Source organism: Octopus sinensis, linkage group LG14, assembly GCF_006345805.1.
Source record: "Octopus sinensis linkage group LG14, ASM634580v1, whole genome shotgun sequence".
In the NCBI taxonomy this organism is placed as follows: domain Eukaryota; kingdom Metazoa; phylum Mollusca; class Cephalopoda; order Octopoda; family Octopodidae; genus Octopus; species Octopus sinensis.
The window spans coordinates 65,067,598-65,095,004 of record NC_043010.1 but is presented as its reverse complement, the minus strand read 5'-3'; the positions used below and the strand labels follow the sequence as shown (position 1 = coordinate 65,095,004).

The 27,407-nt window shown below is 36.1% G+C and overlaps 1 protein-coding gene across 1 annotated transcript in view; it reads left to right on the top strand.

Annotated features, from left to right (window-relative positions):
- Positions 1 to 173: 173 nt before the first annotated feature.
- Positions 174 to 27,407, top strand: part of LOC115219454 (multiple epidermal growth factor-like domains protein 6) — a 374,545-nt gene continuing 347,311 nt past the window's right edge. Inside the window, exons 1-7 of the mRNA XM_036509123.1 lie at positions 174 to 662; positions 9,377 to 9,445; positions 11,206 to 11,358; positions 15,282 to 15,431; positions 16,515 to 16,658; positions 22,333 to 22,479; positions 27,083 to 27,337. Of these exons, the coding sequence (XP_036365016.1) occupies positions 590 to 662; positions 9,377 to 9,445; positions 11,206 to 11,358; positions 15,282 to 15,431; positions 16,515 to 16,658; positions 22,333 to 22,479; positions 27,083 to 27,337 (991 nt within the window). The 5' untranslated portion in view covers positions 174 to 589. The remainder of the gene's footprint in view (positions 663 to 9,376; positions 9,446 to 11,205; positions 11,359 to 15,281; positions 15,432 to 16,514; positions 16,659 to 22,332; positions 22,480 to 27,082; positions 27,338 to 27,407) is intronic.

The following is a 27,407-nucleotide window of genomic DNA, read 5'->3' as shown; positions in this document are numbered from 1 at the left end:
GCCTTGGAAGCTTTTGAAATTTCTGTTTGCATCTATATATATTTATATATTTATATGTATGTATTCTTGCATGTATATGCTTATCTATATATATATATATATATAAACTCTTTTAAATCTACTTATATTGTCACGAAATTCTTCTTATTCCACGGGGTTAATAAATAAAAGACTAAGAGGGGTTCCAACATCTACATGTGGCTACTTCATCACTTAAATTGGGGAAAATTATAATTTTCTATACAGTTACACATGCAATCGAATTACAGCTATAGGTTTGGGTAAACACACGTGCGCGCACGCACGCAACACATACATATTTGAACATACGCATATTTACATGCACGCACACATAATTATACGTTGCTGACAGATGTCATGGAATCTGTATAGATACACTTAGAAATAAACTTGTACATCCGTGTATAGATACATTGAAATGGTATTTCCGTTCTTCCTCTTAGAGGGAGACAAAAACATAGCTATTGCATTGTTTTTCTCTATTCCGGATATGATTATTGAAAATGTTTATAGTTAATCAGAGACTTATCAGATTTGGTTACTCTTTTGGACATAGAAGTTGTGAGAAATGTCTGCGGTGAATGTAATCGTTTTCTGCTGTGGAATCTTATTGATACTTTCAGCCAAACAGATTTCTACGGGTATGTTATTATTTTTCTTTTTTCTTTCTTTCTTTTTAATTACTGTCTCCATATTACATGATTTAGTGGTAATTAATGCATATCCTAATTATTTGATAATGTAGTTTTGATGTTTCATGTTTTCTCTACGGAGCCTACCTCTCTCTCTCTCTTTTTTTCTCACTCTCTTTCTCTCTCTTCGCTTCTCCCCCCTCTTCTTATATATATATGCACAGATGTATATGCATGTACATATATAAATATTTATATAAATTAAGATATGAACGTATATATAATACACACACACACATAAACGCACACCCACAAACACACACATACAAACGCACATATTTGCTTTACAAATAACCGAGAAGTTACCAGTCAAATAAAATATCAGGCGTCACTCTCGCATTTTTGGCCCTACTGTTTTATTACAACAGTTTTTCTACTCAACCAAGTTTCGATTTTTTAATGTCAAAATGTAGATTGCCTCTGGCTCATCATAATGCAAAAACCGATTTAAGATTGAGCTAAAATTGTATTAGGAGTAAAGCGTGAAAATAGCTGTGAATGAGTAAAAGTTCACCTTAAGAATATTCTTCACAAACCGTTTATCTCTGTTTATTTTCTTATATTCCTCTCTGTTGAAGAGCGTAGGCTCGAAACGTAAAAGTCGGTTTCATTTTTCCCGAGCGTCAAATTAAATAAACAGCTTGTTGTTCATACACCGGTCTCCGTCTTCTGGTTTTCTATAAATTTCAACTATATATATATATATATATATATATATATATATTATATATATATATATATATATATATATATATATATATATATATATAGATAGATAGATAGATAGATAGATAGATAGATAGATAGATAGATAGATAGATAGATAGATAGATAGATAGATCGGATTGTTTCATGTATGTTCCATTATATGTTCACTTGAATACTTTCAGAAACACAGATTCATTATAATGTTTGCTTTTTTTAAAATTCACTGTAGTTGATGGTTTTTGCAACGGTATTTTTATAAATAATAAACAGAAGTGGATCCAACACAATACTCTGAGCGACATCACAAATGTTTTTTGCTTGTCTAGAGTAAATTGCATCAATCAGAGTATATAGTCTTATGTTTTTCAGTAAATATTAAATCAACTGACACCGGTGTGGGATAAAGTTTCTAGCAGAATGTTATGGCCTACTCTATCGAATGTTTTACTGAAGTCAAGATAAATGACAGCAGCATTGAAACCTCTATCGCGATATTTAGATTGTCATACATTATCTGATTTCAACAGTCTCTGCAAAAATGAAGGCTATGCTGGTTTTCGTGTATTTATGGACACAGGCGTGGATGTCATATATTCATATACTCATATATGTATGTATTCACGTATGTAAATATTCGGTAGATACTCCGAAATTTTGTGTATACAGATATATATATATATATATATATATATATATACACATATATAATAGAATATAAGAATAGAATCCCAGTAATGATTTTTATCAGATTTTTATATCACCATGCTATAAAAAATTTACTAAGTTGAACAGTATATTTATTTTAGTATGCTTTAGGTAGCAGGATGAGAATAGAAGATATTATTTTGAGTCCGTTTGTTTGAAGAAGATGTTGATCTCAATTTCAGTATCTGTTCTTATGATCAAGATGTGCAGGAGGTGTAATTGTTTGTGGCTGTATCCCATTGTAAATTGGATATTGTGATTCAGTTGTTAAATTCTAAGAGTTGCTAAAAGTTATATGATCACAGAATGAAACAATCACCCAGGTAGTATTTTCAGTTGGTTAGTAAGTATTTTTGGAAGTTGTCTCCAAATTTCAGCCTAGCGTGCTCCTATATTTCGACTTCCAAATATGCCATGACAAAGTTAGCAAAAGTAGGGTTTACTATCGTTTTCATCGCCGTGCCCATGTTGTGTCTATGGATCTTCTCGTTGAAGTTGAAGAAGTTGTTCTGTGGGATGAATTTTATTCCTTCAATGATGAATTCTTTTCCGATTCAGTCAGGAAGGTATTCTAGGAATTTTTTCAGCCAGAACTTTTTGGCTTGTATTTCGCTTTCGTAAGGGATCTAAGTGTAGAAGTTTATTACATCGAATGAAACCAGAAGGGAGTTTTTGCTGGTTTTGTTCGGGAGATGGTTTAAAAGGTCCAGATCATTCCTTATAAAACTCGGTAATTGTTGGAGAATAAGTTTTAGGAGGACGTCAATAGGGTCTGTGTCTGTGGTTGCATTTGGGATCTCTCGGATGTAGAATTTTCCTGAATAAAGTTGTTTATTTGTTACAGGCTTCCTTTATGGCTTCCCTTTTGTAGATTTTTGGAAGCCCTTAAAAGTTGCTGGATTTGCAACTTTCAGTCCTCATCGATTATTTCTAATGCTACTGAATTTTGTGCATTTAAACAAGATGAGCCATATTTGTTATGCTATTGAATGTTGGGAACATTTAAATCATTTGAGATTATTGAATTTTGTAAGAATTAAATCATTTAAACACGTTTTTCTACTTTACAATTTTAATTTTTTACCATTGATGAACAAACAATTGTTGAAACTAGATTAGTGTTTATGTAAATAAATTTATTTAAAAACAATTACAAGTTTTTCAAATTCAGGTGCATTTTCAACATCAAATTCTCATACATACATATATACATACATACATACCGGTCATTTCCGCTCCACCGGTCACTCCTTGCAACACCTATCTGTGTTCGGTTTGTCCTTACACAGAGGCCATCCGGATTCCCGTTTGCGCCGTGAACAGGAATTAATCTTCTCTCTTCGCTCTTATACGCCATTTGGTCTCAACTCTCCCCCCCTCCTCATCTAACCCCACTCTCCCCCCTCCTCACCTATCCTTTCTCCCCCCGACCCCTACTTCTTCAGTCCTTCATCCTTTCACCCCTACTCCCCTTCCCTTCTTCCCTCTTTCTCCCTCCCTCTTCCCCTTCCCTCTGCTCCCTCACTCCCTCTCTCCCCTTCTCTCTCCCCCTCTCCCTCTTTCCTCCTTCATCCCCCTCCTCCCTTTCCTTCTCCCCATCCTCTCCTCATCCCCCTTTCTCCTCCCCCTCCTCTTCCCCTCCCCCCTCTTCTCCCCCTCCCCCTCTTCTCCTCACTACACCACATGACTTTACACATCACATCACATATGATGTGCCATACTAATACACACACCAACTAATACATACTAATACGTACTAATACATACTAGTACATACTAATACTTACACCAACCCTATACATACACACGTCCAGACCCCGCATACGCACTTATACTCTCACACACACACACACACACACCTATACATACCAATACGTACTAATACATACTAATACATACTAATACATACACCAACCCCATACATACGCACGTCCAGACCAATCCTACGCACTAATACTCTCTCATACACACACACACACACACACACCCTTATACATACTAATACATACACCAACCCTATACATACACACATCCAGACCCCTCCCACGCACATTTAGCTGGTCCCTCAACCCTTTTATCAACCCTATTATCTCCCCTTATTTCGCTCTCGCGTCTCATGTTTGATCTTTGACCTCTGGCCGAAATCAGATCGCCATGTTGATTCGTTAGCTACTGCACGCATTTTGTTTCTCTCCTTCTTTCTGTGTTTTTCTCTCTCTGTGTATCTTTCTGTTGAAGAGCGTAGGCTCGAAACGTTAAAGACTTGTTTTATTTATATTTCCTGAGCGCCATACTAATACAATTGTTCGTTTGTTTTCCACCTGCCTTCGTCTTTTGTTTATTTTCATAAAGCTTCCCGTTATATATACATATATATGTATATATACATATATATATATGTATATAAATATATATATATATATATAACATCAAATTCTCATACATACATACATACATACATACATATACATATATATATATACATAAAGATATATATATATATATATATATATATATATGTGTGTGTGTGTGTGTGTGTGTGTGTGGTATGATCAATGAGTATCCGGACTGTTGTCATAGTGACGAAGCTAAAGCACGCAGAGTGAAGCCGCTGCGCATGCGCTCTAAGATTTAATATTGTAGCTCACTTCCCTTCTTTGCAGCAGTGCTTGGAAGGAGAAAATTGAGCAGAGAATCTGGGCTAAAGTTTGTGAAAAGCTTAGCGATACCTGCTAAGAGGGTTACGCAAAGTTTTCAAAACATTTTCATCGTTCTCGACACAATCAAGGAAATCTTGTGCAACTGAAACCTGTGTATCTTCTTGGTCATCTGAAAGCAGTTTTGGCACAAACTTGGTAGATACGCGTCTCATACCCAAATCGCTAGTGATAATGGACTGAACTGAACCGGAACTAATCTGCACATCCTCTGATAATTCACGGATATTTATTCGACGATTTCCCCTCAGAGCTGCACGCACATCTGCGATGTTTTCCTCTGGTTGCAACTTTCCTGGAATGTTCGTCAATACCGGCAATCTTGGAAACGTCTGAAACACTTGTACATATGCGTGCGGCTCATACACTCTTCGCCATATACTTTCTGCAATTTTGTGTAGGTCTCTGAGCAGGTGTCACCATGACAACTTCCTCTGTCATGGTCAATGCGACTATAACACGCTACACACCTTCCTATCAAGTATTGCAGAAAACAGCGAAAGTAAGCTAGAAAGTTAAAATTACTGCACAGCAGAGTTCACGGTTAATTTTTGCCAGGCGACTTTACTGTGTGTATTAGCTTCGTTACTATGGCAAGAGCCCGGATACTTATTGATCACCTTATGAAGTGGTATCAACCAGTACAGTAGCGCGCCATGAGATGGTAGCACATGGTTGAGTGTGCAGTGAGAGCTAGCAGTGGCCTTCATGAGGTAATATACTGAGTGACATTGCTGAGTTTACTTTGCGAGTTGTGCATCTTCTAGTTTGTGATCCCGTGTATGCTGTAGTTTGCGATTTTGTCATGGACAAGTAGATGGATCCAACGTGAAATTTTGCGTTAAACTTGGGAAGTCTGCTACACAGACATCGAACATGCTTACGACCATGAAGCAATGGATCGTACGCAATGTTTCGAGTGGAACGAGCGATTCAAAAGCAGACCAACTTTCCTCGAATATGATAAACCAAATGGAAGACCTACCACGACAGAAACGCCGGAAAATATAGTATTGTGCATCGAGAATTTGTGCTGCAGGGCCTGAGAATCGATTGGGATTTTTAATCCGATGTTTTGAAGCGTTGGGGAAGGTCATTCAGGAAAGCCATCGGGTCTGTGGAGCGCGAAGAATTGGATTCTTCGGGAAGAAAATGCAGCCTGTAACCGAGCTCTCCTCACGCGTGAATTTCTCGCCAAAAGCGACATGGTGTTGCTTTTCACCATTCCTATTCGCCGGGTTTAGCAACTGAGGACTGGCATTTCTTCCCCGTCGCCGTTTAACCACACTTGTCGAGATCCAGACCGGATCATAGAAGGTCCCCGACTTACTTACGGGAAACGACTTCCAGACAGGATTCCAAAAATGGTATGAACGCTGGAAACTGTGTATTGCTGTGCAAGATGACTATTTCCAAGGAAATAATGTTAAATCTTAGTTATATAGTTAAATAAGTATTTTTTTATTAAACATAACACCCATGTGGTGGTGTTAAACTGAACGAGAGGGTAGGCGTAAACCTAAAACAGATTCAGGACGTTCCGATGGGCTTCCATACTGTTTACATCAACTAAATCATAAAACTGTAGATGATCGATTATTAAAAACACTCACAAAGAATTTCACGTTGATGGATTAAAAACAGGACTAAAAAAATTGCCAAACGAGCATCTTAGCCACACCACCAAGCCCGCGTCCCTTATATTGAGTTATAAAGCAATAAACAAACGAAACCCCACCACATATATTAGCTAAATAGAGGACTTGGCCTCCTGGCTACCGTTTGCGATCCAGCTTCTAACTTTCCTTCATATCTAGTGGGAGTTGTTGGTATCCACTTATACACGCTCGTGACACCACTTTAATTTTGTTCTACTGGTGTTACCACAGAGCACATCAGCATGTACACTTACTCAACTTCCATATATCTGTCCGACCAATGACACAGTTCGTCTCGAGTTGAGTCCAGGATATGACGTTGAAGACTCAAAACGAAAGAGAAATATCAATATCTGTTTTTTTTTTGTTCACTTCTTTATTAGAGCTGCAAAACAAAATCACAAAACCGGACTAAAATTTTGTTGGTACATTTATGATTTGACATCAAATCATATGTTATATGCAACATCACAATCTTATTCCAGTCCTGGCCACAACAGTTTGACGGACGGAAGCGTGAATCTTTGAGTAACTGTTTTGCGATGATTTTGTAGCTTTAATAAAAAGTACTTTACTCGGTATTCGTGTATTGTTCTTTTTCACCTTGTTTTGTATTTATGCTTACTCGTCTGTGTGTGTGTGTGTGTCTTTTAAATTTTTTACGAGACCCCTTTTGAATATGCACATAAAGTTCCTATTCCATTATGCCGGCCACAGCCTAACGATACTGACTGGTGAACCAGTCTCTTGAGGTAGCATCGAGCTGCACAGATATAACGCAAGATAAATATAATAGTAATGACAACACTAACCTTTGGATAGAATTTATAAACATTTAATGCTTCATTACGCGCATATCTACCATTTATATGTCTCTTCAGATCACCGACCGTATTCCGTCTTCCGTATTCATTTAACCCACTATAAATGAATTAATTGCATTGCAATTAAAAACATTTGTGTATTATAAATTTGGGTATTTTACCAACAGTATATTGGATAATTGATATCCCATACTGGGTTACATCCATAAGCCTTATCTTACCGTCTACTAAAGTTAATTATTTGAGGAATATCTATTACTAATACTTGTATATGTATGAATTATCTATGCAATATTTGAAGTACTGCTAGTATAAGTGAATGCATTTAAGTATAGTATATTGAATCCTCAAAATGAATACTGTTGGAAAAATGGAGAAAATATGGAATGATTCATCGCTGAAAGATATATCCATAGCAACCAGGGACCATTTCACTAAGAAACTAATATACAGGATAATAAATAATGTAACATTGTAATATTCGTAAGTTGATGAACAAACTGAATTTGTTTGTCCATTTTCTTATTTGTATTATATATATATATATATTATATATATATATATATATATATATATATATATAATATAAATATATATATATATATGATACCACTATGGTTTCGACAGCTGGGCAGTACCATTCAATCCAGCGGTGTCAACAGCACTTAAATAAGTGTTGTTTAGGAACAAACATACCTTAGATATCACCACATTCATTCAATCTTAATTCTAGGAAGGATTAAACACTAACATTATTAATTAAACTACAACAAAGAAACACATTTATCCTATGTACAAAAACAGTATCGGTAAATTAATAATTCTATAAGTAAACCTATATACGAACTCCTAAAATATCTAATTAAATAGCGACCTAAGCTTTGAAGTCCATACAGATGATACTCCTACCAGTGTGCCACGCACTAGGGTCGATGTAATCGACTTAATCCCTTTGTCTGTCCTTGTTTGTCCCCTCTGTGTTTAGCCCCTTGTGGGTAGTAAAGAAATAAATATAAAAGTGCAATTCTCTTCGCTCCAAAACAAAACAAAACAAACTCGATTATACGTGTGTGTGTCTGTCTGTATATCTGCACACGCACATACATATATGTGTATTTATGTATTATATAAATGAATGTATTTTGTGTTGATGAGAAGAAAAAGGTGCAGCTGTATTGTAAGAAGTTTTCTTCCCAACCATATGATTCCAGGCTCAGTCCCACCGCGTGGCACATTGAGCAAGTGTCTTCTGGGATAGCCTCGGGCCAACCAATACCTTGTGAGTAGTTGTGGTCGGAAATTGATAGAATTCTTATTGCGTCTGTATTTCTTACAGACCACCGCTGGAAAACCAGTGTTGTTATGTTTACGTCCCCTTAACTTAGCCATTCGGTAAATGAGGCCAATAGGATGAGCACCAGGCTTACAAAATAAGTACTTGTGCTGATTCTTTCTACTGAAGTTTTTCAATGCGTTGCCCTTGCATGGATCCAATTTAATGACTGAAATAAGTAAGATACAATTTAAGAAGATATAACGCCTTGTTAGCTTCGTCAAATCTGTTTGTGGAGAGAGCTGATCTGAAACAGTATCGTTTCTATATAAGACCGAATATGTGGGGCTTTCATAGTTCAGGGGGACGTAATCCTGATATGTGTAACGGTAAACTTTTTCCCCATCAACAGACATAAATCTATTTGCTATTTTTCGGGGGCTGGGGGAAGCAAGCCCCTTTGCGTACTGATGTATTAACACGTTCATAAACAGTTAAGGTGTTCAAAAACATCTCTACGCATATTAGGATATTAAAGCGTTTCTAGAATTATACCACTTTGTGTTTTCGCTGAACAGTTTTCACTAGATTTTTATTTTCACTAACAAACATTTTGGTTTATGGCATTCATACGGCTGGGATTAACATAAATATCATTTTTTTATATTCCACAAGATTTATAAGTTATTGCACTTGATGTCTACTTAAAAATTAAAAGATCTATTTTTATTTATATGATATTAAAAGATCTATTTTTATTTATGTGATATCACCAAAGGAGATTGTGTCGCAGATAATGAGAAGGAAGAAAATAATTGTAATAAAAGTACTTGCTTCAGAAAACCTGGTAAGTTTAGTAGTATTAGTGTTATTTTATATCATTTAATAGAATAACATGATACAGATCTTACTCTCATATTTTGCATGTTCCATCACCCTGTAATAGTTTTAGATTCCTTCAATAGAGTGCGGTTTCTTATTGCATTGTGAGTGTTATTATATGTAATTATCTGTACGTGTACATGTTCACACATGTCTGAAATACTGATTCCGTTCTGTAAATTACCATCACAGTAAAGAAGACAAAGAGGACCACGATGCGTATTTTATACGAAGACAGAGAATGACTAAGAGCAAGAGAAAATATGTATCAATTGATAACTATGAATCAATTTTAGGCAGAAAGCATTAGAAAAGTTTTCTCATGGCTACATATTTTAATATATATATATATATATATATATATATATATATATATATATATATATATATATATATATATATATATATATATAATAACTATAATATTAATTTTAAATATCAGAAAATATTCATTTCTAAATTTTTCAAAATAGATACCTTTCGTTAAAATAAAATTAAAATGTAGCTGATGTTAACATTGTTAACATGTTTTTGTTTACAGTGTTCATATGATAAATTTTATATTATCATACCAAATACTTTTCGGATTTATTTTGCTTCGAAAAGTGATGGGAATATCACCCGTATTATTACACGCGGAGTAATTTATTTATAATGAAACTATGTCCTATAATTTGCTACGTTTCTTTACACTAAGTGAGAAGATACATTGCGGAACTGTTATTTTAACGAGTTATATCTGTTAATCACCCGAAGAGACACATCTGCACGTCAGATGCGCCTGACCCGGTTGAGAAGTATCCCACCCGTGACAGATCGATGCTAGATGTGTCGAAACAATCGTATTGTATTTTCGAGTTCATAAAAGTGTACAATGGACCTCTCTTTTGAAGGTTGTGAAACATTTATATTCCACGCAATAAAAGTTGACAAAGCTGTTAATGTGGAATAACCAGTTTTTAACAAAGCTTAAGAAAAAATATACGTGTGTGTGTATTCTCCTCTACGAATGTTAAATCTTCAATTTATCCCAGTAATACTAGGCACATCTCACCGTTTTTCCTAGGAGTAAATAAAGCAAATGGAAAGAACCTCTTAAATTTTTAAGAATTTCAATAATTCAGAATTATTAGAAAAAAATGACAAACCTAATATTCTGCATTGATGAGTGGCACCTCTCCTCTCGTAAGTTGACCAGATAAACTCATATAGTAATTCTCTGAGAGAAAAATATATGGGATGGGTTGAGTAGAAATGGGATAGACATAGGTGTAAAGCCTTCAATCGTAGATCAACTCAGTCAATGCTAAGTGACGGCTAAATAACAACACACGCATTAAGCACGCGTCATTAAATGTGAGGAACATATATACACGAAATATATTTTAAAACCCTCAGAATCTGTAGTTCATAGACACTAATTATCAATTTTCTTTCACTTCTTAAATCAAAAATGTGCGATAAATAGTAAATTAATGATTAGGGCAGACAGAGGAGCGTCGCAGAAGTAAACCGTTTGTGAACCGATTCTAATAGTTAGATTAATTTATTCCTTATCACTGAGATTGCTAATGCTCTTTAAATTATATGAATCACAACGCTATATTCATCTAAAGCTTTTTATATAACATAGATATAGTTTAATATGAAGGAAATCAATATTATGTATTAAGACAATAATTGAAAGAGATTTTGTAATATTGTTGATGTATTATTTGTTTTCAGACAGTTGTAAAGGTCATGATGGAGTTGACTTGTTTGGTAAAAACCAGAGATACCAATGTCACTGTAAACACCTTAGTGACTGTGAGTTCAGAAACTTTACGAAATGTAAAAATGGATGCTTACCTGGATATAAAAAGCCATATTGTCAAAAACGTAAGTTACAAAGTAGCAGGGTTGCTGAACATTACATTCTTATATATTCTGTTTAAATTACAATTTCATTAAAAGTTGGTTGTCTGAAGATACTGATAAAAATTACTATTGTTTAAAGCGTAATTTTCATTACCGACATTGTAATTCTGTTTGACTAACGTGCAGAGATATGAAGGTATTAATTCATATGAAAAACAAATAGTTTGCACTACAGATTCCTTTAATATAAGAAAGTTTGAGATATGCAGAACAGTAATAATCCTGTTTCCGTAAAACAACAGTTTAAATCCTATAAACGAAAATATGTTACACTATTATTGTATACTGACAAATAACATTTATCACATTCTTGAAATGCACATACATGCACACGACATCACATACACCCATATATACATGACACACACAAACACACATATACGCAATTTCCACCTCTATTTCCTGCTAGACTCCGATTCCGAAAACCCCATACACCATGAAACTTCCCCATTTCTCATCTAAGGTCGCATTATACTTTTGCTTTTCACACCCTCTATTATATTCTATCACTTATCTTCTCCTCCACCTCTTCATTCATCCTCTCCTAATCCCTTCACTCCCTCCCCCAAAACTGAGATTCAGCCTTAACGATACTTGTACGTGTTCCACATTCACCGGATTCCTCTCTGTCCCCATCACTAACCATTTCCCATTCTCTTTTCACAGAATTGCTAACTTATCACTGCTTGCCCACACTTTCTGATTTTCTTTCTCTGTTCTCACTTATATTTCCTTTGTCCCTTGAGGGTAACCTCTAACACCTCATCACCGTAATGTATTTCTTACCTTTCATAAAGGGTGGTGATATATCTCCTCTAAATCAAGACACTTGTTCCTGTACGTTATTATACTTTCACCCCTATACACCTGATAGAAACCACATCCCTCAATACTGTGTCCCCACTCAAACGAGGGAGTATTCTCTTAGAAACTTGCTCCTGACCTAACTAGCGCTAGTATCACCGAGAAAGAAAGCCCCAGCACATTGCAAACTGCTTGGCGTTAAGCAGAGCAACCAATCGTAGAAAGCATACCAAAGCAGGTACTGGAGCTCGATGCATTTTGCTGTCTTGTCACATTCTGTCAAAACGTTAATCCAGGTGAGCAAAGAAGTTGGACGTTAAACGATGATGACAATGATGATGTTACACCCACACACACACATGCATACGTTCGTACATACATGCATATATTCATACACACAAACACACACAAACATACACACACATACACACATATATATATATACAATATATATATATATATATATATATATATAATATATATATATATATATATATATATATAACTATATATATATATGTGTGTGTGTAGTCAATTCGAGGATGTATTATCTTCTCAAGGGATTAATATATCCAAAATTTCACTGGTTTAATCGCCAACACATTCAAGGAAAGTCTCCCCAATATGTATAGGATTGTTGTAAGTATTATCTAATTAAAACTGGGAAAATGGAGAGTTGGTAAGGGTGTAAATTAATTCATTTAGATAATTCCAAGATAAATTCTGAATACAAATAAATTTTTAGAAAAACTTGCGTGTACGTTTCGATTCCAGCCTATAAATAATTGCATAATTTCAAGAATTCCAATGATGAGAATTAATTATCATTTTGAAAAATATAGGGTAGAATCTCTTCAGAGTTGTGTTTTTTTTTCTTTATAAAAGGATGGTTACATGCTTATGGAAGGAATTAGATTAATAAGCTAGGGACATATATATCTTATATAGAGGGTGTATGTATAGCTTAGAATATCATACGAATAAAGAAATGATTTAAAAATAGGAATAAAAATTATCATGGGAACATAAAGTAGAAACTTTTGTCCTATTACAGATACTTTGTCAAGCGGTGAGGAAGTCATCGTTATAATGATCCAACCAGGATTTAATAACCTATATTCGTATTTCGCGAGAGACGTTTGAATAAAGACTCAGAAAATTGAAAGATTCTATCAGTGATTTTTATCGACTGTTTTCGGAAGATGCTTTAGTATCTGCTATGAAACTTCTGGTATGCTTGAGGAATAACTCATGAAGGATTTCTATAAAGTTATTCCCATGCTGGACCAGCTATTATTGTCTTAATTTCAAATCATTTGGTAAGGAGATATTGATGTCAGTAGATATATATGTCAGTAGATCCTTAGCATGCTTTAGTTATTATTTTCAGTGTTGTGGACTTTGGTATGCTATATAAGAGTCTAGGTATTCATCTAAAATTGGTAATATAGTCATATTCTTTTTCTGTAAGACCTTCTCAGTATAAAGTTATTATTAATCTTACAAAGTCTTATATTTTGTTGACTAGAGTTTTGGACCGTTTCATAGCATGTAACATCATGTAATATGGATACACACGCACACACACAGTAAAGTATTCCCTGTTAAAGAACTTTCTGTTTTTCTCACCCACCTTTCTTTTCTTTTATACTTTTCTCTCTTTCATGACCCGATGACCCGGAAGTTACTGCTCTTCCATTACTTTCGCAAAGAGCAGTAATTTTTTTCAGCTGAAAACAACTTTAACACGACAACTTTTATCACGAAATAACTTTAAGATACAACATTTTGTTAAGAACATTAAGAGTAAACCGCGTTCTACGTGTCACATTCAACCAGTATCCGAAGTTTCAAACTGTTTAGTTACAAAAAAAATAATTAATTAAGAAATCTGTGACTGAGATCCCCAAAATCGCACTGCGTTCGCTTAAACAGCCTGTAACGCCAAAACCACACTGCCTTCGCTTATAAAACCAGAGAGGAGTGTTCTAATCCACGTCGTGCGAACTAGAAATTATCTAAGTATAATTTTTCCCATTCGTAACAATATCTATATATTCTCACACAAACATAAACACACTCACTCACACAAGTGTATCATGTCTCGTTTCTCTGTTTATTTCGTTGTTCGAAAAAAAGTTCGTTTTCTATGTTTTTGTTTTCGTTTCACATTGTGTTCAATGTTTTTTTGATGTCCTGTATCCATATATGCATGTATATACACATATATATGAAGGTATGTACATATATGTATGTATATATTTATATATTATATATATATATGTGTGTGTGTGTACATACATACATACATACATATATACATATATATATAAATATGTATATATATATATATATATATATATTTTTATTAATTTCATTTTTCAAATTCTGGCACATGGGCAACTATTCCGTGGGAAGTTGATGATATTGATCTCAGTGATCAACTGATAGCTTAACGACCTGAACTGGATGAAAAATAATATGGAAATTGAACTCAGAAACGGATGAAATACCGTTAAGCACTTCGTGCGCGACGTTCTTACGATTCCCCTACCTCACCGTTTTAGGAGACGAAATGCTGTTAAGCATTTTGTTCGACGTGATAACGTTTCTCCCAGCTCAGCGCCTTCCTTCTTCAGAGTATTAGATCTCACAATCTCACCACATGTTTCACTATAACGTAGTGATGGAAGGATTGTTTTGTATTTTCTTTCACAATGTAAATATAAACTGGATAAAGGCTGTTCCTTCGAGTATATACACCAGGACTAACACAGCTGCATCTTCGGAAAATAAAAGAACATTTTTACAATATTTGTAACCTCTTTCTATAATCAGAATAAAACTTGTAGTTTCTTTGTGTTAATATTTCAGCGGTGGTGCCCCAGCATGGCCGCGGCCTTCGAGCTAAAACGTTTTTTAAGGATTTTAAGGATTTGTTGTAATTCAAATGTAAAAAAATCTCTTTTGTTTCTAAAATATACCATTACTTATCTGAACACTTGTTCCCGTTTGTTGCTATTCGCATTCATTTTCCGATCTTTCAGTTTAATAATCTAAACTTATTTCTTTATATACAGGAAAATATCATGAATTCATAAAGAACGAGTCGAGCACGTATTCCTATTTATTTTCCTCTGATAACAAACAGGCAAAGAAACCCCAAATAGTTATAAACTTCCGAAACATATACAGATTTAGTACTGTAGAAATTTACAGTAATTTTGCGGGTGAGAAATAATATTTCATATTATATTTTATTGTTGATAATGATTGTAGTGGTTATATTTTTCATGACAATAAATCGAAATTAATTCGTTTTAAATACACAGTATTCAGATATTATCAATTGAATGACAATATAATATTATTTTATGAAAGTATCAAAATATTGGTTTACGTTGACCGAGCAGGTTTTTTAATGCTTATTAGAAAATTTATAACGATCATTCCAAGTGAGCAGAATCTCTGAAATTATTGGCAACGTGGTATATACGTAGATTCTTACAAGTCTGTGTAAAATCCAAACTGGAATTAGTGCAGGGTGGTTCTTATTTTTCGACCCCAGAAGAATTAGAGGCGAAGTCGGGCCCGGCGGATTTTAAGAGGAAAGCACCGGAATGAATGCTAGCTCTTCACCTAAAATAATGTTAATAATGCAAGTATTTCAGTGCAAAGGTACACCTTTCCTAACCATTTGCTCTCTCTTTCTCTTCTCTTCCTCTCATCAATATATTTATCCATTTCACGAATGTCGGCTGATTTCAGAGCACGTCTAAGAAAAACAGTCGGTGATATTTAATAGTTTTCTCTATGCAGACATAAAAAAACCCAAAATATTTAACAGAAAGGACACTGCAAGAATCATATTTACTCAAGTGCATTGATAATGTCAGAAAAATGAGATCACTGCAAATTAGTATCGAAATGTAGTCATGGATCTGGCTGACAGGGTGCTAAATATACCATATATACTCAATTTTCAGTTGATACAATGATGATGTTGATGATGAAGATGGTGATTTGCAGTTTTTAAAGGAGCAGTTAAGGGCTGTGAAGTAGATCTCATGATATATACACAAATATGCAGACATATATATAAATATGTGTATGTGTATGTGTATGTATGGCTATTGAGTTGATTTGATTCTTATTTATAGCAATACAGGTACTTGTTCACTTTAGTGACGTATAAATACACACAGGCACGCACACACATATGCACACTTATTTTATTTATATTTACTTAAACTTAACATTTACTGACATGAATTTTCTATTTTTATGTATATTTTATATTCTGTTCTCTCTAGATTCAACAATGAACGTTACCTGTCCACCAGGAATGGAATGCAAAGTAAAACGAAACACAAACAGAACAATTTGTATCGGTGACGTAAAGGGTCCTACATTGGATATTGATGGGACAGCTGGAATTTATCGTATTAAGTTATTGGGTATGTTGATTTCTCACATTTAGAGCGATTTCCAATTGTTTATTCAAATGTATTTGTGGTATTTCATATCATGCATAATCAGTGACATCAAAATCTATTATCAAACAACTATTTATCACACATCTTATCATCAAAACAATTTTTTTACTGAAAAAACTTTAAGAAAACGTATTTTCAAAAGACACCATATTACTGAAACGATACTTATTTTTATCTAAGCCTCTTGATATTGAATTAATTTTTTAAAAAGATATTTTGTAAAATACTTTATTTTTGTATGCGGATTGCAACGCTCTTGTTTCGAATTCGTGTGTGGACACAAATCTTGTTGTGTTGGGAGGGTCATTGCCCCAGTAAACATACGTACTGGTTAAAAATGACATTCTCATTGCTAGTCAAACGGTTCAATATCTAACAAACTAACTAATCGATCGTTTGTTTTATGTGTTCGTTAAGCAATCGTTTGCTTGTGTGTCAAGGTGATTTCGTTGCTATTCTTGACCTCATCAATGACATTTCCTTTGTTTTAAATTTCTCCCTTGAGTCTGTCTGAGAATTATTCCTGCGCCTGTGTTTAGGTATGCTTGTATGAGTGCATGTAGATGAGGAGTAGCTTATAAGAGAGGGGGAGGGGAGAATAAACGAAATGTGTGTGTGTATCTGTGCGGTTGTGTATATATACACATATGTCTGCCTGTATTTGTGATTTTGTGTTCGTGAGCATGAGTGCATTGTAAGTAACCACACATCTACATACACACAAACTATCATTCATGCTCATAGACATAAGAATAATTCTCAGACTGACTCAAGGCAGACCTTTAAAAGAGAAGGCATGTTATTGATTTAATTTATGAAGAAATAAAATAATTGTATCTTTTGTGCGGTTTGAAATAATTTTCAATTTAACATAAAGATTTTATATATATAAATATAAATAAACAAATAATAAAAGAATGTATTAATTGTTATACGAAATAAGTTCGAAAGATGACAGGTATTTCTGCTTCAGTCATTATACTGGGGCACTGTCCTGAAAAGTTTTGTTTGGTCGAATGAATCGACCTCATTACTTATTATGCAAATGTAAACCAATTCTGGTCATCAAGATATTGTGGGAGACCAACACACACCCCCACACACACATATGTTACACACGAAAATCTATCAGTTTCCGTTTGCTAAATCCACCACAACGCTTTGGTCGGCCTGGGGTTATAGCAGAAGACACTTATCCAAGGTGCCACGCAATAGGACTTGAACCCAGACAAATCTGATTGTGAAGCAAACTTCTTGCCACACAGCCTCGCTTGCGTCTATACCATTTTAACTACGTAAAAAACTTTAAGTATAATAACTTTCAGTAGAAATTGTGTTACAGACTGCAACAATTTTCCCTATAAAAATATAAAATTCAAATAAAGATATAGTTTGCATTTGAAAATATAACTCAAATTATTTAACAAATCTTGTTAGGGAAAGAGAGATTGTGTGTGTGTGTGTGTGTGTGTGTGTGTGTGTGTGTGAGTGTGTGTGTGAGTGTGTGAGAGAGAGAGGGAGAGAGAGAGAAAGATAGAGAGAAATGAAAGTTCTGGTGGTTAAGGTGTTGCATCCATGATTGTAAAATCGGTGTTTCAATTCTCGGACCAGTGATTCGTTGAGTTCTAGAGTAAAATTCTTCTTTGATGTTACCCCAGTTCACTCAGCCGTAAATGGTTAAACCTTCGGCAAACTGGTGTTCTGTTCAGGGGGATGTTGGTCTGCCAGCCCAGCCAGCCTGAGGCGGCATTATTCAAAAGCTATGATAACGCGAGCAAGTGTAACATCCGATAGTCTGGTCGATACAGTGGTAACTTGTATAGGATATCATCCATAATTTGTGTCTGGTTGTTCCTTTGAAAATGCTATCAATAACATACAACGTTACAACCGTTTCTATCGTCGGGTTGTCGGTGATTAAACTGATAATCCCATCAAGCTTGTTTAGTGGGGAAGATGACACTATATATCTTACATAGTGAAAAACAAGACTTGTTAATGGATAGCTGAATTCAGGGTTGTTAATGGACATCGGTAATGCGTATAACTGCACACATTAAATGTATGTGTATGTTTAGTGGCTTGTTTTCAGTTCATTCAGATGAAGTATGATAGAATTATATAGCCTTCATTTCGACAGCTTCATTGCTGGCGGTGGCTGGCCAAGGAGGAGCAACTGATACAAATGGAAACATAATTTCATCTTGAGATGGAAGCCACAATGCAGGGCAAACATCTGGAATAATGTTTTAGGATATTAATGCGAAGTTTGGAGATCCCTTCAGCCACTTTAATAATTCCCTTCTTAAGCACACAAACTCCGTTGTCTTGACTTAATCTTGTCAGTGGGCATATTTTGTGATATGGTGACTCAGTTGAGGTTTTTTTCCATACCTCAGCAACTATGAACTACAGTCGGGATGGTAGTTTCAGGCGTATGGAAGATGCAGCGTAGGTGTTTTTTTATTCACCCAAACACCACGTGTCGAAATGTTGTATAGTCAGGCCTGTTTCTTATTAATTCTTTATGGCTGAAATTACTTGCATCCGTAGATGGCACCATTGCATTGCAGTGGTGGGAGAGTCACATATTTGCACCAACGAAATGCTGTCACTTCCAGAGTTCCAGGAGCACGGAATGTGAGATAACTGGAGGAAGCTGCTGTGATCCAGTGTACGGATTCGTCCTTTGTCGAGGTGTCGTGCAGTTAAAATCATTCTCTCCATTGACCTCAGATTAAAAAACGTAATTTTAGGAATCTTCTATTTTCTTTATTTCTTTTTTTATGTTCTTTAATTGTTCATTATGCTTACTGCTCGGTCATCGTCAAATTTTATAAAGGGGCCATTAATGAATCAGTCAATCAATCAATCAATCAATCAATGAGATTTCAATGAGTTTATTTATATTCTAAAGACAAATATATGCGTGTGTTTTTATTGCTCTTTACGTATGTGGATGGATTTAGATTATTTTACAAGAAGAGAAGATATTTGGATGTATGTTTCTCTCATTTCGGATAGCGTTAGAGCAAAGTTGATACACTATAACAAGAAAACATGTCTTTCTTACCAAACTATTTCAACTATTTGCACATGTACATCGAAATGCTGCATCTAAATTTGAAGGATTTGTTAGAAAATTGAGTGACAAGAAACTTTTTATTGATTCTTTCACACAGTTTGAAAACATGGATTTGGTCTGTGTGATGGAATGTATATGAAGCTATGTAATATATTTTGCCACATACAAATAATGATATTCGAAGGTGGCTAAAAGTTTTCCGTTAGATTAAAGCTTTCGATTAAAATTCTAATTTTATATTATTTAAAGTTACTTTTTATTAAAAATTCTTGTGCTTTGTAGGATGCATTGTATGTTTGTAATTATCCTGAGTTAAAAACAGTCCCATAGATGAAATCAGTGCACAAGATATTTGCAAAACTTTTATATGCAAATCGTTTTGAATGTCGGTGAAATAACGTTTCACAAAGAAGTCGTTTCGATAAAAATAAATTCCATCAGAAGTCGATCGACTGAGTGTTGTTTGATAAAGCATCTTTCGATCAAAGAAAATTAGGTTATGATTGATGAAGGTCTAACCAATAACTATTGAACTTCTATTATTTAACGTTGAGTGGTGTTGCCCTTGGCGAAAGATAGAAAAGCGATATTTTGATACAGAGACAGAATCAATGATAATGCAATCGCAGTACAAGCTTAACTGTACAGACATGTTTGGGTGTAAACTAAGACTAGGCTAGAGGAAGTATTATTCGGTATTTGTTGGTAGGTCGATTAGGGAAACGGACAAGAAAAATATGACGGAAATTTAATGTCGAAAGATAGATATGGGTTTTAGTGTAGAGGGAGGAAGAATCTAGTAAATTTTAGATTTATTTTACGAGATGTGGCCCAGAACTTTAATGACCATTGCATTGATTTATATGTTTAGAACTCACGGAGAGTAAATGATCTTATAATAACTCCAATAAAATCTGTGCTCTCTGAGACAATAGCTTTTGAGTTAGAAACGGTTTGCCAATGGATATAGCATCCTGTGCTTCGAAGTTTTCAGGATGTAATAATTTAGAGGCGGAACATCATTGGAAAAACATTCTGAAAGTAAAGTATCATTTGGACTAACGTTAAGGTCACGAAAACTTACCAAAAATATGCTTAGATAATATATTGCGACTTGTTTATTTACCATCTCAATATGGCTAACCACTAAGGGTGGATGTTACTGTAGCTTGTAGCCCCAGGAGAACATCTCCTCCCGCTGGCTATAGACACACATTCTGTGCCCTATCGGTATTTGCAAAGGGAGGTCAGCCCTAGTGGTTAGCTATATTGAGATGGCAAATATACCTCACACACACACACACACATATATATATGTATATATAATATATATATATATATATATATATATATATATATATATATATATATATATATATTTCTAAGCACATGTGTAAGTAGACACACAACAGGAGCCACTCCTACTATAAATTCTTCCTAGGAACGTAAACGATACTATGCACAACCACACATACACACACACACACATGATATTATTACAAAAACACATACACACACACGCTCACACAGAGAGCTGAGCGAATGCACATACACACACGTACCTTCTTCTCTTGCACTTTTTCTTCACCCATTCCCTTCTTGTCAGTCCAATATGTGACCGCGTGTGTATCGTTGGCGATTCTCTTTCTCCGTCTTCCCTTCCTTGGACCTTTCCTTTTTCTATGTTTCTGACGAAGAGCTCCGCTCGAAACGTTAAATCCTCCTTACTTCTTTCCTGGGCGTCCAATAACACTACACCTGTTCCACGTCCTCGCGTTGTTGTGTTTTCTCTTTGTTCATGTTTGGAGTAACTATATATATATATATGTGTATTACCCATACATATACACGACCTTAGCACACCTTAGTAGCAGTGTAGCCCTCGCTACGAGCAAGTCATTGAACTAGTGCCTATAATATTTACATACTGACAGGATGACACATGATATATACATCGTAATTGGGCCCTAGAAATAAGAGGCCTCTACACAACTGCCCAGTGTGCCCGTAACTTAAAACTGCAATGTTAACATACTGTTGATTTGTGTTTGATATAATCCTTTTAAATCTCTCTTCTCAGCTATAATGCTTTAAAGTGTCCTTAACTCATTAGCGTAGCTACGGTTGGGGGGCGGTAGGGGTGGTCCGCCACTGGCAGCACTTATAAAGGAGCATTACTTTTGAGTCTGCTATAGGCAATATGTGCTTTTGTGGGTTCCGGGGCGGCAAACGAAAGGGCCGCCCCGGGCGGCACACACTCTGGATACGCTAGTGTCTCATATGTAGCTTATGTAGCTTCTATATATACAGAAATCGCATAATTTTTTATTTCATATATGTGCGCGAATTTCTGCAATTTTAAGATTGCAAATGTGATATATAATATCTCTTGTTAGCTACATCAAGAGATTCTATATCAAGAGATACTCTTAAAACATAGAATCTCTTGTTGATTATATGTGAGATCTTGTAAGATTGAATGTTATATTCAATAACTGTTTTATTTTAATGCTCATTTACAAAGAAACTGTTTCGATGTTATCAATTTAGGATGTCCACCACAATTGTATGGTAAAGACTGTATCAATGAATGTCATTGTTCTCGAGCGGAATCATGTCACCAAATTACTGGAAAGTGTAAACGTAATGGCTGCGAAGATGGATGGTATGGAGAGAAGTGTGACATGCAAACATATGGTAAGTACATATTTGTTCTGGTTATGAGGGTACTTAGATACTTAGATGACTTTCGGCCAGAATAAACCCTGGCCATGACTAACTTAGTAGCAGCACTAATAAAACATTTAATCATGCTTCATGTTACAGACATGTTTTGGGTACCATAGCCCATGCGAGTAAAGAGTTATTGTTTGCAGAGATTTATCCGGGTGTACTTGATTTATCTGGAATTTGTTCGGGATATTCATCCGGGGAATGCCTGAATACCATGAGATCTTTTTCTTCTTTTATGTGTCTTGGCCTGCTGTTAATGAAAGCAGGGCCAGTTGAGGTGACCATAATTATAACAGAAGCATTGGTTTTGTTACACGCAGCTGCTGATTCACAGTATGGTGCATGAAACATCCGCATCTGCAGTGAATGCGTCATGTAGCAAAACGGCAAATCCTCTCTTTCTTCTGCCGTGGCGATCTGCACGGGTCACAGTGATATTTCTCATTGGTCGGTAGCCCAGTGTTAAATCTTTTATCTCTTCGCATTAAAGGATGACCTGATGATTTGTGCATTCGGCAAAAATGGTAAGATTAGAGTAGTGGCTAGATTACATTTTTTCAATGGTCCCGAAAGGGACTTATGTTTTAATGTCAGCGAGGGACCAGTTTATGCACGGGAGTAACGACAAAGGCACAGTATGACAGTCAAGACATTTATCTGAATCTCTTTTGCCAGGTTTCGGGTGGATAAGAAAGAATAATTTGTCTGGTTAAGGAATATTTGGTAGATAAAGCTGTGGTTACATTGACGGTTTTGTCGTTTGTTTGTTTTGTTTTTGTTGCTACAGTATTTTTTCCAGTTTACTGGGTTGTTGAAAAGGTTTGTGCTGGGTCTGTTGATTTTATTCTTGTTTCTGATGGATGGTTTCTTATTTCTTTACTTGTGGGAAAATCACGTGTTGGTAGTACTGCACCTGAATATGTTTTTATGAAGCTTGTGATGTTGGCTAGGAGTGTTGTTTTGATTGTACGTCGGATCCCGGGAAGAGGAATTAGTGTACAATATTGCTGTAGAAATATCTTGTGTTGGGGACAGCAGTAGATATTAGGGGTACGATTTCATTTGGGTCTTAGTTGTGCTTCTGTTGTAGCAAGAGTGCTATGTTTGGAGTTCTTTGAATTAAACACTTTGTTCCAGGCTGGTGGTTGAAATAGCGGTCACCATAGGGGCAATCTTGCTCGTAAAGAGTAGCGTCATATTTTTGGATTTCGACATAAATATGTGGAAAGTGAGGCATTGGACTAAATAAAATTGGGCTTCGTAAAGTTTGACTTAGTTGAGGTCAGATGGGCCACACTGCTCGTGATCTCGCTCCAATTTACGTAAGAGCAGAGTGTCTCTCCCCCACCCTGGTTGGCATGGGAAAATAAATTGCTTGTAGCCGTTCTGGAGGGAAGAAACGGCCCGCATCCCGCACAGTCTGGTTTCCGTGGCCACTATCACATCCAAACTATGTGACGTGAGGTCATTAAGGAAGCGACCTTGTTTCCAGTCTGACCCCAGGCCACGTACACTTAAGCTTCTTACATTGAGTGTATCCAACAAAAGGCTTACGCCCCACAGAATTGGCTCAGAGCCGCACAGTTCAACAATGACATTAATTCCCTCGCAGTGGGGCGATTGATAACAAGCTGCTTCAACGAAGCAATAAACATTTTTTCAAAAAAACAACCGCAAAAACAACCGCAACTCACCGCAACATTTCAAAATTTAACACAAGAAACACTGGCAAAAAGTTCAAACAAGAGACTTGTGAATAGAATAAAGTGATTTTTTATTGTCCAAAATGTACCAACATACAGAGGACAAACATACATGCGGGGGCAATTAACACATGAAAAATGAATAAAAGGAAATTTTATAATGAAGGTGAAACGGTCACCCCGGCCCCGCTCCGGGATGATTACGTGATTTCAATTATTTCAAACAAAGCGTTTTTAACAGGTCTTTAAGATAATCTCAACATACCATTTTATGTCATTTTTTTATGTCCTCATATTTAACGACGGGGGCGCTGGGTTCAATACTCACTTCGGGCCCCAGTGGATTTACATCTGAAGGAAAAGCTTCTTTCAGAGTTCTATATTTACCTTCTTCCATCTGAATACAACTTATATCCTTATTATATCCCTCTGAATGATTCACCCTAATAACCCCTTTTATTTTCGTTAGTTTCCTCTCCAGTTTTTCTGTCGTCTGATATGGTTTTGTATTTATTTTACCTGGTTTCCTCCTTTTTCTTTTCCTTTTCCTGTCTGGTGTTACCCACTCGCCCTCCTTCTCCTGCTGGTTCCTCCCCTCTCCCGCTGTCCTGTAGAGGGCAGTTTGCTCTAATGTGACCTTTCTGGCCACATTTGCAGCATCTGGGAATCCTGCCCTCCACTCTAACCACCATTACCATACAGTCTAATGCTACTGCTTCGGGCAACTCTTCCACTACTTCCCGCGATACCCGCATCACCATGTTTAGGGACTGCCCCCTCCAGCCTCCTGCTTCCGTCCCAGTGGCTCGGGGAACCGCCATCTCCTCGTCGCTGCCGAACAAGACAGCGGTCGCCATCCAGGCCACGTCGACATCTGGGGGGACTCACTCCATGCTGACCCCCACGGCACGCCTTCCACAACACATCGGCAACATCACCTCTTCATTAGCACTCAAACCTACCACGGTTGCATTCCCATATTGACCCTCAATCACTCCAAACCCACTCCCTCCGGTTAGACATTTGACTTCCTACAAGACCGCCCCCAGCGCCTTATCTACCTGATTCTTCGTTACCTCTTTGATCCCTCCTGCTTCCACCGAGTCCGCCTTGTACACCACCGTATATTCCATCCCATCAACGATAATACCCATTGGGGTCGCCGCCCCCACATTAGAACCCTCCCCCTTATCACCCTTGAACAGTCCCTCCACTCGTTTCCATCCACATTGCACCCCGACACCTTTGCCACCTCCGCGAAGCTTCTATCTAGCCCTGCTCCTCTCTCCCTCCCAGTGCTTCACGGAATGCCCGACCGCCCAGATCGGACACCTCAGTGCAGCTGCCATCCGAAAATCTGATGTCTTCCACGTCTCTACCCGGCCCGCCCTCCTCCATGAGGAGGGAAAGCAGAACGAGACCGCCACAAAGCAGCAAAAACCAAAGTGTTCAGCGAACAGTACAACAATGTTTAAACCACAATACAACTGCAATGCAAACCAAATTCCTCAAAACTTGCGCCGAGTATAAAGACAACGTAAAAGTACTACCTGCTTTTATAGCAATTTGATACAATCAGTTTATCCCATCCCCCTCCGACTTTTAGTTTATGCAATTGAAAAAACTGCATTATTTATGGGATGGCCCAATATATTGGTGTATAGTTATGTTAATGTTTTTTCTCATACGTCTAATTTGTGTGGATTAAATTAAGATACTATTGGGTTGGTGCATAATTATTGCGGCTTATTTTCAACAAATCTTATTCAGCAAAAACAACTACATGTAATAAAACATCTTTGAATGATTATTCCAGAGCATATTCACCATCTACTTCAATTGCTCCTTCCTATATGCTTCACAGAGGGCCAGACCGCCATTTAAAAATGATTTTGTTAAATATTGTTATTGCTTTTGTTGAATAAAATTTGTTGAAAATAAACCGCAATAATTATGCACCAACCCAATAGTATTCTATCGAAATATTTCGTTAGCGATTTTTTTTTTACGAGAGGAAACTGTACTATATAATTTTATATTTATTAAATTTCGTCAGCTGTGTGGTAAGTAGCTTGTTTACCAACCACATGGTTCCAGGTTCAGTCCCACTGCGTGGCATCTTGGGCAAGTGTCTTCTACTATAGCCTCGGGCCGACCAAAGGCTTGTGAGTGGATTTGGTAGACGGAAAGTGAAAGAAGCACGTTGCATATATGTATATATGTATATATATATATGTGTGTGTGTGGTGTGTGTGTGTGTGTGTGTGTGTTTGTGTGTCTGTGTTTGTCCCCTTAGCATTGCTTGACAACCGATGCTGGTGTGTTTTTGTCCCCGTCAATTAGCGGTTCGACAAAAGAGACCGATAGAATAAGTACTGGGCTTACAAAGAATAAGTCCCGGGGTCGAGTTGCTCGATTAAAGGTGGTGCTCCAGTATGGCCGTAGTCAAATGACTTAAACAAGTAAAAGAGTAAAACAGTAAAAGAAATACTATTTTACGTTATCAATTTAGAAAATTATCTAATATGTAATATAAAATAATTTAGCGCTAAAAATTCAGCCTTATGTAGAACTTATGGAAATTGTATGAGATATAATATTAACTTTCTCGATATTCTTGCCTGATTTTTTTAATGAATATTTAGTTTATAAATGTCAATTTTTTGTCTTATAACAGCTATCTTCCTTTTGGTACTTTGGGATGATACAAACGTGGTATATTTTAAGTATATACTACTTTATTATTATTACTATGTACAAAAAAGTGGAGCTATAGAAATATGTCACTCAGAAAATACGCTTTCAAAATATATTGAACTTAAAACTTTGTACTAATTATTAATTCAGGCTCCTATCTTTTTCAGTTAATATTGCTGAAGGTAAACAAACAAATCAATCAAGTACTTATGGAGAGTCAGGAACACGTGTTTTCTATAATGGAACATGTATTGACAGGAATGTAGGCATGACATCCGACAAGGCGGTTGACGGCAATTTTGATCCTGGAGTCACACATGAATCATGTGCACATACTAAGGAAAGAAACCCATTTTGGCAAGTGACGTTTGATAAGCCATACAAGATATATCAACTGAGAATATACAATCGAATGAAAAGCCGTAAGTATTGTTTAAAATGATATTCCCGTTACTGTTGTTACTTAGTCTCATTTAGGCCTGATTAAGCAGG